We start from the raw sequence: 15,391 nt of genomic DNA on the forward strand, positions 1-15,391 counted from the left end.
TCTGGTGGAGGAATACATTTTTGTGTTGTTTAGCTAGAGAAAAAAGATATTTATTCAGATTTGCCCAAATTTAACCACCATCAACATTCCATAAGCTCAGAAGACACGTGTAGGTTCACCAGGGGGTTTTCAAGTGACCATATCCGATTTATACGGTCAGACTGTAATCATATTCGCTGTATAAACAAATCCACATCGGTTGCCATAGTAACGAGTTCAACAGCAATCCAAGCTGCCTGAAACGTGTTAAATTAGAACCACTGCACTGACATTCCTGCACTGGTTACATCACTTTGAACATTAGAATATTAGACAAAAAAGGTGCTTTTGTACAGGAAATAGTTCTGGTGAGTGAGATTAAATTTGTGTTGGAATTTAACATTCCTCGAACCTTAGTATCACATTTGATCCAGGAATATCTCAATGGAGACATTACCACCCATAATGGACATGCATTGGGTAGTAATAATCATGACAGGTAACATCTGCCTCAAATTGTCCATGCAGACAAAAAAGCGAAACCAAATGGACATGGCAAAAGTCATGGTACACAATACTACTGTACTTCTAATCCCATGACTGATTAGTTATGTCAGTATAAACAGCAATATTGTCCAAAATGTGCAGATAAATGTCATTTGTCAGTGTCCTGTACAAGATCAGTACTCATATTCAGCCTTAGAACATATTGTCATTTGAACAGAGGTACCAAAACTTTTGCATGTTCTTTTTGCTCTCATTCTCTTCCTGTCCCCATCATCCTCTCATCAGGGCGCCTCTGTTCTCCACCTGCAGAAAGCTCTGTCGTCTGCAAATGTCACATTTCCATTCAGCGGTAGCTGTGACTGGGCGAGCGAGGGAGGCGGCGAGGGAGGAAGTGGGGCATGGGTGGGCTGGGGTTGGAAGGGGGCAATCGTGAGGCGATTTGGAGAGTCAAGGTTGAGGGATTAAGTGGCTAACAGGAGCGGAAGAGATGAAATGAAGAAGAAGTGCGGCGGTTAGCGTCCCTGCGGCTCATCGTCTTTAGAGACGGGTCTTTGTGTTCTCTCTGGAGCACCGTGAACAAATATAAAGACGTAGGTCGCGGGGCTATAAGAGACCACAGCTTTGAAAACAAGACAATGGTCTAATAATAGCATTTTAATTGTGGAATGGATGAGGTGAGGGGGCACCGAGGGGGTGGTATAATTTCATGTCGGCTAATGGGCACAGAGAGGCTAATGCAATTGTGCTTACTTCTTCCAGGAATCTGTAGGGAAGGTGGTAATTGTATTGATTGTGGTGGTTAATTAGCATTGATACAGGAGCAGACAGAAGGATTGGGGACTTGAGAGCTTCGCTGGTTCTAGCAATCAACAGATTGCCCATCAAAGGTTGGATTGGACATTAAATCAAAAAGAACTACAATTACTTTAACCATAATAACCACTGTAGTCAATATGTCAATATGAGCCAACTGTAAGAACTGATTCCAGTATTGGGAGGGTTTGAGTTCAATACACAGTGATGCCATCTTTGGTAGAACAAGTTTGGTACATTTCCTGTAAAAATGCATGTAAAATTGGTATGGAGATTTATATGGAGTTAATTTTTTGACCAAGGTTTTACATAAAAATATAAAATCTGCAATTCAAATTCCAGAAGCAGCAAATTCACAAAAAATCATAGAAAATCCACAAAAACACAAAAATTAAATCAAAGACTAGCAAAATTCAAATGCAAATAGCTGCAAAGAATAATAACGCAACCAGGTATATTTAAAAAATATACCTATATAATCATTTATATGCTTTGAATTTGCTACATACACACTTTTCTTCTGATTCTTCACATTTTATTGCAGATTTCATTTTTTGGCCCAAAATTAACTAACCTCCTTGCCATGAGCACACTGGCCAGTGTTCAGCCGCACTCACAAGATAACACCTCACAACTTATACAGGTTTGGACATTCCCAAGCCATATCTTATTGTATATACTGCTATTCCAATTAGTTATTTACAGTAACAAAGTATTTGACCAGAGGTTTCCACACTTTGCATGCCAATGTGACTAAAATATACTAAAGTTCACATCAAAAACTATTTTTGATCAAATCTTAATATTAATCTTAATAATTAGCTTGACAAAAGGTTACACCAATGATGAAAGTGCTGATAAACAATAAAAAATAATATAGGTTGTGATGCAATAAAAGCTGTAACAAAAGCCAGATTTCCATACCGACTTCAAAAGTAATTTTTAAATTTCAGCAAAAAAAAAAGTGAAATAAGCTGTGTTTTTATTTACTACAGTTATAAAATATATATATATAAAAATAAACCATAGATTAGGCTATTGGGACTGGGACCAGACACTAAATAAGCAAAACAGAGAGATTTGATTCAGTTTTTGCTTTTGCCAGAATCATTTTCATATCCATATCCACTAGACGTGCACAGACAATAGCACAGCGTAATTACACTGTGCTCCACATTACACAGGTGTATGCTGCGCTGGATGCACACACATCCCAATCCTCCCTCCAGCGGTTGGGTGTAGGGATTATGTAAATAGGAAGGGGATGGTCTGCTATTGTGTTGCACTTGTGGATGAACAGCTGGTGATGTGTGTTTATTTGCCTGGAAGCACAAATAAAACATCACATCTCTTCAGGTACAGGTTATTGATGGGCGGTATGACAAAAAATGTATATAACAGTATTCTTCAAGATTCTGATGGTTTCACGTTATACAAAGGTATTTTATTAATAATTATTATTATTAATTTTATTTTTTGTGTGTTTTTGTGTTTTATATAGGTTTTTGACTTACTCTACTGTTAGGAATGTACACAAAATAAAACACTAAGGCTTTACATTAAGGCATTAGTATTGGTTTTACTTTGTCTAACAAAATTACACAATATATAAAGAAATCAGACTTTATTAGCATACAAACTGGTTAAAAGCCTTAAAAAGAGATACGCCATAAACTTTAACAAGGCTTCCTTTACAAACAGATATTTTAAACACTATAAACAGACTAAAATACTCAAAATGTAAGTATTCAAAAGAGATATTACTCAAATGTTCTATTGCACAAGTTTAATATAAATTTACAATATGTTATATTATTGAAAACATTAAAGGCATTACAGTATTTATGTAGCTGTTTATAAGTTTACCACAATTCTCTTAGTTCTCCAGTTAACAAATACATTTAGTTCAGTGTGTAATAATATTATCCTTCAAGCTACAGTATTAATATATTTAAAAGGTCAGTAGTTACTGCTCTTGAAGCTTTTTTGCACCTCGTATCCAGTGTTTTAGGGAGTTTTATTATTTGTGCTGAATATCGGAAATTATTCTGTACTCAGGATAACTCCATTCCCCTCTTTTTCTCAGAATAAATAAATGCAATATTTGTATTATTATTATTATTATTATTATTATTATTATTATTATTATTATTTTTAAATTGTGTCCTTTCCTCCAAAAATTTAAATGCGCAAAAACATAGTGTATCAAAACCCTCTTCAGAAATGTTACACAGCAGCGAATCCTAAAATAGCCAATAAGCAGCCAATAAGAAGGCTCCAGTGGAGGATGAGCGTTTGATTAAAGGTCGATAGATCAGCTGAGCGCCGCTGAGGCCGTATCAACACAGACCCGTCACATCCCGAGGGGAATTAAAGGCTTCTCTACAGGCGAGCGGGAGCATAATGGCTGCTGCCGGCATGCGTCTGAAGTGGCATTCTCCCTCAGACTGAGGCCTGACCGAGGAGAACTCGTATTATGAAGGCTTGTGAGGGGGCAGGGCTGGCGGGATGGGGGTCTCCTGCGGGAGGGGTCTGCAGCCGGATCGATTGGATAAAAAGGTTGGTGCCCTCGTGCTGCGATGCAGAGGCGGAGAAGAATGACCCGTTTTCACTCTCGACATAAACACTCACCTAACTAACATTAGCTCTTATTTTTAAAAAAACTATTATCAATCTATAATATTTGTAACAGTGATGATGCATACAACCCTAAATCACTGCAGACAGTGTAAAGATAATTCTTTTTTGTCTGGTCAACTAGATTTCATTATTATACATCCATTCCTGCATTTGCAACCAGCAACATTTTCGAAAATAAGTCGTAACAAAAGGGCAATCTATATAATTAATGATATAATGATATTTTAAATAAAAGAGGTGACTGTATTCATGATTTGGTATTAATTTCAGCATCCATAAAAGTCTGAGTTTGTGAGTAGCAAAGATGTACAGTAAATTCTAGTGTGAATTAAATGTGAAGTTTAAACACAATATAATTTAAAAAAAGACTACAAGAGATTTTAATATTTCTGCATCTATGGAGCCTAATATCATTACGTTTCAAAGATCTGGGAGGAAATTCACTGTGCAAATAGAAAGGTCACAAGCATATCCTAAACACCTGTGATGTCTGATCCCTTAGAGCAGGGATCTCAAACTAGCGTCTCGCAGAATGATATTTTGTGGCCTGCTACTTGAAATTAATATTTTAGTTTAAAATTCACACCCTCTCCCAATCACAGTACATATCCACTAGCACAATGCATCCTATATTCATTTTAATAAAGATGCCACAATGTATGCTGGGTTGTGTACCGTTGAACTCACTGTCCGGCAAAAAAGTTCAGCAGAGCTCATTATTCAAATGAATCCGTCCGCTGTGCTGCGTCCAGCCAATTGGGGAACAGCAGGCTCTGACTTCACATGCATACGAGCCTCACAGACACAAAACAGCCGCCTTTCAACCACAGAAGAGAAGCTAAAGATGATGGAATATGGATTTATAGAACTATAGATCACAATGAGGCTGATTAAAAATTTAAAATCCTAAACTTATGATTGACTACATCTGTTATTTACAGTAACAAAGCATTTGCCCAGAGGTGTCCACCCTTGCATGCCAATGTGACTAAAAATATACTAAAGTTTACATCAAAAATAACTTTATGATCAAAACCTAATATTAATCCTAATAATTAGCTTGACAAAAGGTTAAATCAATGATGAAAGTGCTGATATTAATAATAAAAATGAATTTTAGTTGTGATGCAATAAAAGCTGTAACAAAAGCCAGATTTCCATCCTGACTTAAAAAAAAATCAAGTATTCTTTCAATTTTAGCAGAAAAAAGTGAAATAAGCTGTGTTTTCATTTACTACAGTTATGAAAAAAATTAATATAAAAATAAACCTTAGATTAGATTGGCAGCCGCCTTTCAACCACAGAAGAGAAGCTAAACATTGCGGAATATGGATTTTTAGAACTATAGATTACAATGAGGCTGATTAAAAATAAAAAATCCTAAACCTATAATTGACTACATCTGCTGCTTCATTTGAATTTTGCCTCATCCAGACTCCAGCAGCTCCCAGATAAAATAAGATTGAGACCACTACCTTAGACAAAAACGCATTAAAATGAGATTGAGATTACATTGACAAACCTTTGGCAAACCTCAAACACAACAATACAGAGTTACATTCAGAAACTTAAAACATTACTGATCAAAACAGAAGCCTTGAGTTAGCAATGTACAGAAGTGGCATCCACTTCTTTGACTCTGGAGAAAGACCTGTCCTGACCTCTCAATAAATCTGTGAAGAATTTCATAAAGGAAAAAAAGTGACAACCAGGAATAAATAAACACGTATATAGCGCTTTTCTAGAAACCCGAGGAAGCTTTATAATTTACACGTTTTACACACAACCCCTCATACTCAGCATTCATCCACACACCGGTAAGAAGCAGCAGCCAATAGCGCACAGCGTACTCTCAACCGGAAACAACCGTCCACCTGGAGGACTCCATTGGTCACTACAGCAATTGCCCAAGACAAAGGATCAATCCATATCTGGGCATACATTTTATCCAGACACACAGAATCCTATACAATACACATACCTATATATACATACTGCATACAAACCAATTTAGAGTATCTAATTAACCTGATCTGCATGCTTTTGGACTGTGGGAGGAAACTGGAGTCCCTGGAGGAAACGCACTCAGACACAGGGAGAGAACATGGAAACTTCACCCAGATAGAGACTTGAACCTAAGACCCCAGTGCTGAGAGGTGAACGTGTTATCCACTAAGCCACCGTGCTGCCAATGAATACTGTACAAACTGTTGCACATCTTTAGATGTGTAAGCAGTAAGAATGGGACAATTTTTTTTAGTATTGTGAGTTGAAACAGCAACAATACAAAGTGGGTTACAGTCCCAACTTTTTTTGGAAAGTGTTGCAGTTTTAAAGAGGCACCTATAAAAAGCCAGGTGACCCCAAACTAGGGACAAGCAGCTTCAGCTACAAAACATCTGCATCCAGCTGATGCTGTTTATGGAGCCGTGCAGCAGCGTGGCGAGGCTTATCTTCTGAGCCTCGGCGGCGAGACGTTCACTGCTTAATGAACACACAGGGAATGAATAAACAGTAGAGGATGAAACGGCTCGCTCATAAAGCACTGACTTTCATTAATGGAGATGAGAAGCTCGGCACAGCGTCTCTCACCAAAGAATTACAAATTAGCTGCAGAGAAAACACTCCAAATTGCTGCTTGATGGGGTTAGCCTCAAATTAAAGACATGCACACGCACACACACCTCTGCCGACATACAGTACTTTGATAAGTCAGGTTCGATATGCAGCCGAATCCAATTAATTCCTCACGAGCATTGTTTTTGAAGGCAAACTTGATTGCAATAATTGAAATCTAAAAAAAAAAAAAACATGCTACGCTCAGACTAGCCTCTCCTAATCCCTGGGAATGTGTTACTGTGCCTTTTTGTATATAAAATATGCAAATCAGCTCGGCTATGTCGTATTGTAAAAAGCAGACCCAGATGAAAGTTCTATTGATATCACAGAGAAGCTTAAAACATGAGGGTGGGAAAGCAGTGCTGTCTACTGTGGGGTGTAAGTCCCATCCAGGTTTTTTAACATTTTCTTCTGCCACTCCTTTCAAAGTCTCGTAAAGAAGGAAAAAAATAATAAAGTGGAATTTGAACATGATTTTGAGAATACTGTAAACTTCCAACAATCACTCATAATATACTGAAAACAGTGTACTCACTACATAAGCTGAATGTGGGCCGAAAAAAAAAGCATCAGACAAAATGCTATGTGCAATAAATGTTGCTGATAAACTGATAAATTAAGGTCTGATTTAAGTTCCTCAAAAGTTTTTGGGCACTTGGTCTGAACGGATTGTATCTACCTAGTGTTCACTGTTGACCTTTGAACTGTGCCTCACACAGTTAAGTGTAAAACATGATGAGCTCCCTCTATAGCTGCATGCAGGAATTGCAGTTAAATTAGGCTGTTAATCAGTTTGTTATCGCAGCTCTTTCTATTGGTAACAATAAAAATACAATTCATTCCGCATTTTTGTTTAAATACAGTCAATAAAATATTGAATTCCCCATATTTTATAAAGGCAGCATGTTAAAATAAACATAATTAACATTCAAATATGTTTCCATGAACAGCACAGCGCATTTAAAGGAGAACTCTGGTGTAAAATGGACTTTTGTTGTAGTAAAACATGATAAAAACTGCTTACCTTTAATGAACAGCACACCTCTGTTCTCCCACAGCTTTACGAAATCAGTTTGTACAAACAACCTTCAGACTGGGTGACACGGGGCATAATTTACCTTATTTTTAATAAGCTTCTTCTGCACTTTTTAAGTTAATAATGCTTTGTTTTAAATGTCAGGGCTCTCCGGATCTAGCAAGGAGGTGTGTAGCTACTGATTTATCGGTGTAAATTAAGCCCTGTGTCACCCAGTCTGAAGGGTGTTTGGACAAACTGTTTAAATTTCTAGATCTCTGAACGCTGTGGGAGAACAGAGGTGTGTTATTCATCAAAGAAAATAACTTTTATCATGTTTTACTACAACAAAATCCATTTTACACCGGAGTTTTTCTTTAACTGACTTTAACCCTTGTATGGTGTTCGGGTCTGAGGAACCCGTTTTCATTTTTCATCAAATGATACTAAATTTTTTTTTTTTTTTTTTAACTCAAACTCATTGGCATTGGCTCATTTTTTGTGAAAAACATATATCAAAACATATTTTCGATAAACACACACTGTACACCCCCTCCCCCTCCCTCCCTACACATTTATATTACATACAGTATGTTTGGCCAAGGGCTAATAAACATTGCTTCATTTGTAAATTTGAAACTAAACACATTTTCTACTCATATCTTGAGTTTAATTCATTTTCTTTTACATTTTATTAAAAAAAACTAATAAAAAAAAGAGTAGCACTTTTTGAAAGAAATGTAACATAAGAAAGGTAAAGGGCAAATATTAACCATGGAAGCTGTTTATATTGCTTGCAATTTAGGTGAAGCGAGCATGTGTAAAGCATTTTAATGTGAAATTGCTTAATTTTGCTGAATTAAATACAAGTAACAAAGTAAACGAGTAACAAAAATATGAACACCACACAAGGGTTAAACTAGCTGTAAATATGGTTCAGACACTCACGTTTTTCTATTCTGATGCATATTAATGATGAAGTAGTGTCTGAATTCAATCATATTTGTGCTGCCACTCAATAAACTGAGCACATATTTAGTAATATCGTTTATTTATAGAGTTCATTAATAACAAGCATTATTAAATATTCTTAAACAAACTGGTTAGTGACACTATATCAGTGTCACATATGACTACATCACTGTAGTTTTGCAGAGTAGGGGCCCTTTAAGTTGAAACCAGACAAAAACACGTCTGAACTGGAGGGACAGAAAGACAAACACACTCAGAAAAAGAAACACCAACAGAGCCTCCTAGCTGCGTCTCTGTGACGCACATCAATGGGCACTTTGATACAGACTGCACACACACACACACACACCAGCTGTACATCAGGGGAACACACACACACACACCCGAACACTCATTTCCATTTCAAACTAACAACTTTAGCGCAATTAAGAAAAACTACTCAAAATAGCTTCCCAGCACGTCCCCCCACCACATCACACATTCATACACCTTCAGACTGAAGTGCTGCACAACGGCGCAATTACAGCAGGACGCTAGCACACCCTAGTGGACACTGCAGGAAGTAACTCCACACACAAAAACCAGACACATCTTCAGCCCGGCTGCAGAAACAGCACACCTACACACTGTAATCAGACACACTCGCCTCCAATCAGACACCAGACGCCTCTCAGCACATTTACAGTGAATAATGTAGAAACCTCAGACAATATAAACCAGTGGACACTTGTGAAGGAACCAGGCTGAGGCTCAGAGGCTGAAAGAATGGCACTGCTATTGGCTTGGTGTGTGTGTGTGTATGTGTGTGTGTGTGTATAAAGGTATCAGCTTTATAAGGTAGAGTCATCTTGAATTCAGGCTTTCAATTAACAGCTGTACTGAACTCATCAAGAGTTAATTACTTGAATTTCTTGTCTCTTAATGCGTTTGAGAGCATCAGTTGTAAAGTAGTGAAGAGGTAGAGTTACAGGTATACAGTGAATAGTGAATATTTGAGTAATGTTCTAATCCAGATTATGGTAAGAAAATGACTTTAAGAAATGAAAGTCAGTCAATCCGAAACATTTCAAGAAGTGAAAGCATCCCCAAGTGCAGTCGCAAAAACCATCAAAAGCGATATAATGAAAAAACTGGCACTCATCAGGACCTCTCCAAAAAAGAGCAAAAGTTCCCTCTGTTGTACAGGATAAGTTCATCACAGTTACCAGCCTCAGAAACAGCAAGTTAACAGCTCCCCAGGTAAGAATGCTTCTTCACAGAGTATTTTGTTTTGTTTAACACTTTTTAAGTTACTACATGATTCCTTATGTGTTCCTTCATAGTCTGGATCACTTCACTATTCATTTACATGTAGGAATTGAATTAAAATGAGATGGTGTGTCCAAACTTTTGACTGGTACTGGTACCGTGTGTGTATATAGGTTTATGTCAGCTGTTACAAATGTAGCACATGTCTATATAGGTGTCATTTTATCTCAGTATTGAAGTGTTGAAACAACAAGTGCTAGTGATACATGCCAATACATGGCTATGTAGGCTTTCTTCATTTGTTATGAAGGGTCTACGTACATGGTTCATAAACTTTTTAACCTATACATTTTCATGACTTTTCCAGACAAATTTTCATGACCATACGATTTTTAAAACACCCGTGAAGATATAGACAATAAAACTAAATATCAACTAAAACTATCTTCAAAATTGATTATAGTAGGCCTAAAATGAATCTGGCACACATTTTTTAATATTAAAATGTGTGTCAGATCCTGAGAGCTCCATTGTGTGGGGCTAAATTTCTGAATTAACTCTAAGCTGATGTATTCGTAGCTCAGAATTGATTTTCTCCATCGATTAACGGAAACGCAAAGCATTATAGACCAAATTTCCATGGCTTTTAAAAAACTTTCTGGGTATTTTTATTTTTCCAAAACAGGCCTCGTTTTTAAATTTCATGATTTTTCCAGGTTTTCATGACCATATAAACCCTGTATGTAAAGATCACTTATCCTTATGAACCCTTACTGCCCTTCAATAAAGTGTTCTACTACTTATGTGGATACAGACACTGTTAATCTGTAAACATTCTTATTTAGTGTGGAGTCGTACCCATAAACTCCTATTAGTGCAGTGTCTTGTGTTTGCCCGGCTAGGGAATTGAACCCACATCGATGATAGTGTTATCCACTACACTACACCGACTATCCAACTATCTACTAGTGGTGTTTATGTGTGAGAGTACCTGTGGCTGCTCCACTGATCTTCTTGACCGGCGGTATCCTGGGGCTGACCGTCTGGTGAGTGAGGAGTGGGGAGGAGGGCAGAGAACGAGACACGCCCTCCATGATTCGTATGTGCTGGAGCCCCTCAGCCATGGAGAGAGGGGGAACGCCGTACTCGCCCTCGAAGGCACAGTCACTGTCTATACTGCCACCTACAGCACGGGAGGAACAAATGCACGCATTAAAAAAAATTCATTCACAAAGTCACTGCTGACAGCTTAATTATTTAAAATTAAAATATTATTTTACCTTGGGGATAAGTAATCAGAATTTCTAGGTTAGTAGAAAGTAGCTGAGATCTTGTAATTTAGTATAAACAGCAACGCTTGATTCCAGATTTCTTTCGGACCTCCCAGCAAGCGCCCCCAGAGAATACGTTCAATTCTATCACTGGCTCACCAGATTTACCAGCATTAAGCTCTGATTTATCAAATAATGTGCTGATTTGATGATAACCATTAATAATACTGGACTCCCATTAAATAATCTCGGAGATGTTTTAATGAACACATAGTTTTTGTATGAACGCTCCCTCTCAGACCACAATCACATGCTCCTTTTCAACCAACCATGGACTTCCCACGCTCTTAGTCACCTGAATACTGATCCTCTGCACCTGTGACTAATTAGTGATTCTCTTCACCTGTGCCTGATTGCACGTGTGTGAATGTAAGCCCTGTTTGTTTGCATTTGCTCTTTTGTACTTGCTTCTTTGCTTTTTTAAATTTTGTCTGATTTTAAATTCCCTGCTTTATCACTATATGTTTGCTTTTGATATTTATGTTTTTGATCTGGCCTGGCTTTTTGACTAGTCTTTTGGATCAGCCTTACAACATTTAACTGGTTTGTCCTAGCAACATGACAAATTAAACTAAACATGACTTTACAATACTACAGTATAACAGATGCTTAATTGTTATTGTTCACATCATACTACAATATATTACTAGTTTTGCTTTTAAGAAATGTTCTTATTTCAATAAAGAGTGTTCCAATGTTTTAATTATCATAATATACAAATAATAAACAACATCACAACTAGGTCTGTCAGGATAATTACAACATACAATTAACATACAATATATGAAAATGACCTCAATAGTTTATGCTGAACTTGTTACAGCCTATATGTGTTTATTTATCAAGAAGAGCCCACTTCTCATAAATTAGCTGCTATATCAACTTAATGTTATGTTACATTTACTACATCACTACATTATTATGCAACTATATTATCATTATAATCAGTAACATAAAATTATATAAAAATGACAATTTTTGTAAACAAAGTAGTAATTGTGACAGAGATAGACTCTTTAAGTGACAGACCTGTTCAGAAACTGGGCTGTGATCTTTAGTCTGTGCTGAACAGTGAGGGACGACAGACATATTGGCAACAAGCTGCTAACCCCATACCAGATCCCTGAGGCTAAAACGTGTCTACACACACACACACACACACACACACACAGACAGAGTTCATTTCTGTGTTTTGCTGTATTATTCTTCACTGTATGGGTGTAGACAATCTTTTTGAACTTGATTGAACATGGGTAAACTGTGATAGGCTGAATGGGTGAAGATAACCTTTAGAAAGCAGAATGGGTGTGGCTACACTGCTCAAGGCTAAAAAGTTGGAGTAAAACTACTAAAGTCTGAATGGGTGGAGCTAAACCGCTGTATGCTAGATGGGTGAGGCTTAATTGTGAGGCAAACTGCTGGAGGTTAAAAAGGTACAGTATATACTTAAAGGATAAATGGGTGGGTCTAAACTGCCTTAGGTTAAATAAGTGAGAGTCTAAACTGCTGTAGGCTGAATGGGTGAGAGTCTAAACTGCTGTAGGCTGAATGAGTGGGAGTCTAAACTGCTGTAGGCTGAATGAGTGGGAGTCTAAACTGCTGTAGGCTGAATGGGTGGGAGTCTAAACTGCTGTAGGCTGAATGGGTGGGAGTCTAAACTGCTGTAGGCTGAATGGGTGGGAGTCTAAACTGCTGTAGGCTGAATGGGTGGGAGTCTAAACTGCTGTAGGCTGAATGAGTGGGAGTCTAAACTGCTGTAAGCTGAATGAGTGGGAGTCTAAACTGCTGTAGGCTGAATGGGTGGGAGTCTAAACTGCTGTAGGCTGAATGGGTGGGAGTCTAAACTGCTGTAGGCTGAATGAGTGGGAGTCTAAACTGCTGTAGGCTGAATGGGTGGGAGTCTAAACTGCTGTAGGCTGAATGGGTGGGAGTCTAAACTGCTGTAGGCTGAATGGGTGGGAGTCTAAACTGCTGTAGGCTGAATGAGTGGGAGTCTAAACTGCTGTAAGCTGAATGAGTGGGAGTCTAAATTGCTTTAGGTTGAATGGGTGGGACTCTAAACTGCTGTAGGCTGAATGCAATTTAAAATAAACCAAACTGGGAGAGACACCAAAACAGAAAGAGAGACATATAAAGTAGGGCCTACCCTGGCCGGCCAGGTTGTGGTGGGGGTCCAGGCTGGCGCTCCTGAGCTCGCTGGGATCCTCGCTACCTCCATCTGCAGAGGAGGAGTGGGAGAAAGAGGAGAGAGAGTGAGCGCGAGGAGTAAAAGGAGGCGTACCGTCGCCCGCCGGCTGGTCGAGGAGGTAAGACACGTGCATGTCCAGCAGCCATGTCCTAGCTTGCAGTATCCCCAGCAGGGTGCTCACACACAGACCTTCCACGCTCCTGCGACGGGTCACGGAGCGCTCCCTCAGGGTGGCAAACTGAGAGATGGAGGGCAGACGCCGTTTCTTAGCCTTCCCCATTGTTAGCATCCAAACTAAAGACCGCTAGCTACTGTAGAGATTCAAGTTAACCCATCTGAGATGATAGCTGATAGCTGTGAGTGGACCAGCTCAGTCCCAAAAGTGAGCACTGCAGAGGCTTTGCGTTTTTTTTGCGGTTTGCTCTTACTGGGACGATGTGCGGGTTGGGGGGGTTGGATGATGGTAAGCTGCTGTACAGTAGGATTAGCATGGTGCTACCAGCAGCAGGATCAATTACTGTAAGCCCTGAGGCCGTGGGGAGAGCTGGGACAGAGCTTGCAGGTCGATGGGAATCTGGCTCAATCTACTGGACAATACCTCTGACAATAAAGATTACACTACATAGCCAAAAGTATCCAGAGATCAGTTATATATGTCAGGTATATATTCAGGAGGATATAGAGTAGACAGGAGAATATAGAGTATGAATCATTTAACCTCTTAACAGGCCAGGATTTTTGTCAATTTTCTGCCTGACATTACACCACTAAACCTTGAGGATTTTTATTCAAGCATTACATAAAAAGTTTTCATGATTGATAAGGAACATTACTGAAAATCATAATTGTAATTATAATAGAAAGTATAGCAATATATTCAAGTAAATCTACAACTCTCAAAATGTAATGAATAAAATCATAAAAAATGAAATCAGTATTTTCCAGTACAGTTCATGTCCTCCAAACCTTTAGATTCATTATGTCTACCTTTGTCAACTTTTTATGTATTCTTTTTAAACCTGCAGAATTTGAGTTGATTCCTGTTACTGATCTGGAATTATTAAGTGGAGTAGAGAGAAAACAGGCAGCTTCTCCAAGTATCCTGTAGAAGATTTCAAAGCCCTCAAAGTGTTCAGAGTGTGAATAAGTAAATTTTTCTTCAAGGCATGTTAAAAGGTTGAAGTGCCTGATTACATTAAATTAAAATTGGCTGACACTTTTATCCAAGCAAAAGAGGACATAAAAGTTCAAGGTAAAAAAAAATACATTTTTAGACAGGGCCTAAAAGAGGGCCAAAGGGAAATATTGGCATAGAGGAGGAAAAGGAGGGGGGAAGGAAATGAGGTTAGAAGTAGTTAGTATGTTAGAGGTGTTAGGAGAGTAAGTGCTCTTTGAAGAGCTCTGTCTTCAGGAGTTTATTAAAGATAGCGAGAGATTCTCCTGATCTGGTAGTAGAAGGTAGTTAGTTAGAGGTGTTTGGAGAGTAAGTGCTCTTTGAAGAGCTCAGTCTTCAGGAGTTTATTAAAGATAGTGAGAGATTCTCCTGATCTGGTAGTAGAAGGTAGTTAGTTAGAGGTGCTAGGAGAGTAAGTGCTCTTTGAAGAGCTCTCTCTTCAGGAGTTTATTAAAGATAGTGAGGGACGCTCCTGATCTGGTAGTGGGCGGTAGTGTATTTTGTGCCACCATTGGGGAACTCTGTATGAGAACAGTCTGGATTGTTCTTTGCTTTGTGTAAATGTTTGGTAAAACTTGGCGACTTTACTGGAAAAGCTCAATGGCCAGGAGGTAATATAGACCTTTAGGAGTGATCAGTGCAGGTAGAAGGGAGCCAGTTCTGACATCACCTTGTAGGCAATTGTAAGAGCTTTTTTAATTTAATGCAAGCAGCAATCGGTAACCAATGGAGCTCAATGAGTAGTGGAGTGACATGTGCCCATTTTGGCTGGTTGAAGACCAGGCACACTGCTGCGTTCTAAACCAATGACACCTGAACAGGTAAAGGGGTGGGGCTAAAATCCTGAAGGTTGAATATCTGAATAATTCTGTTACCTCATACACACATAATCTGGTGTCATACTT

The 15,391-nt window shown here is 38.5% G+C and overlaps 1 protein-coding gene across 5 annotated transcripts in view; it reads right to left on the bottom strand.

Moving 5' to 3' along the window:
- tanc2b (tetratricopeptide repeat, ankyrin repeat and coiled-coil containing 2b) overlaps positions 1 to 15,391 on the bottom strand; it is a 156,932-nt gene that overhangs the window by 72,506 nt on the left and 69,035 nt on the right. For all 5 annotated transcript variants that reach the window (XM_049465184.1, XM_049465187.1, XM_049465183.1 and 2 more), the window contains exons 4-5: positions 13,271 to 13,342; positions 10,785 to 10,976 (exon numbers count right to left, since the gene is read on the bottom strand). In XM_049465184.1, the coding sequence (XP_049321141.1) occupies positions 10,785 to 10,976; positions 13,271 to 13,342 (264 nt within the window). The remainder of the gene's footprint in view (positions 1 to 10,784; positions 10,977 to 13,270; positions 13,343 to 15,391) is intronic.

Source organism: Astyanax mexicanus, chromosome 15, assembly GCF_023375975.1.
Source record: "Astyanax mexicanus isolate ESR-SI-001 chromosome 15, AstMex3_surface, whole genome shotgun sequence".
Lineage (NCBI taxonomy): Eukaryota > Metazoa > Chordata > Actinopteri > Characiformes > Acestrorhamphidae > Astyanax > Astyanax mexicanus.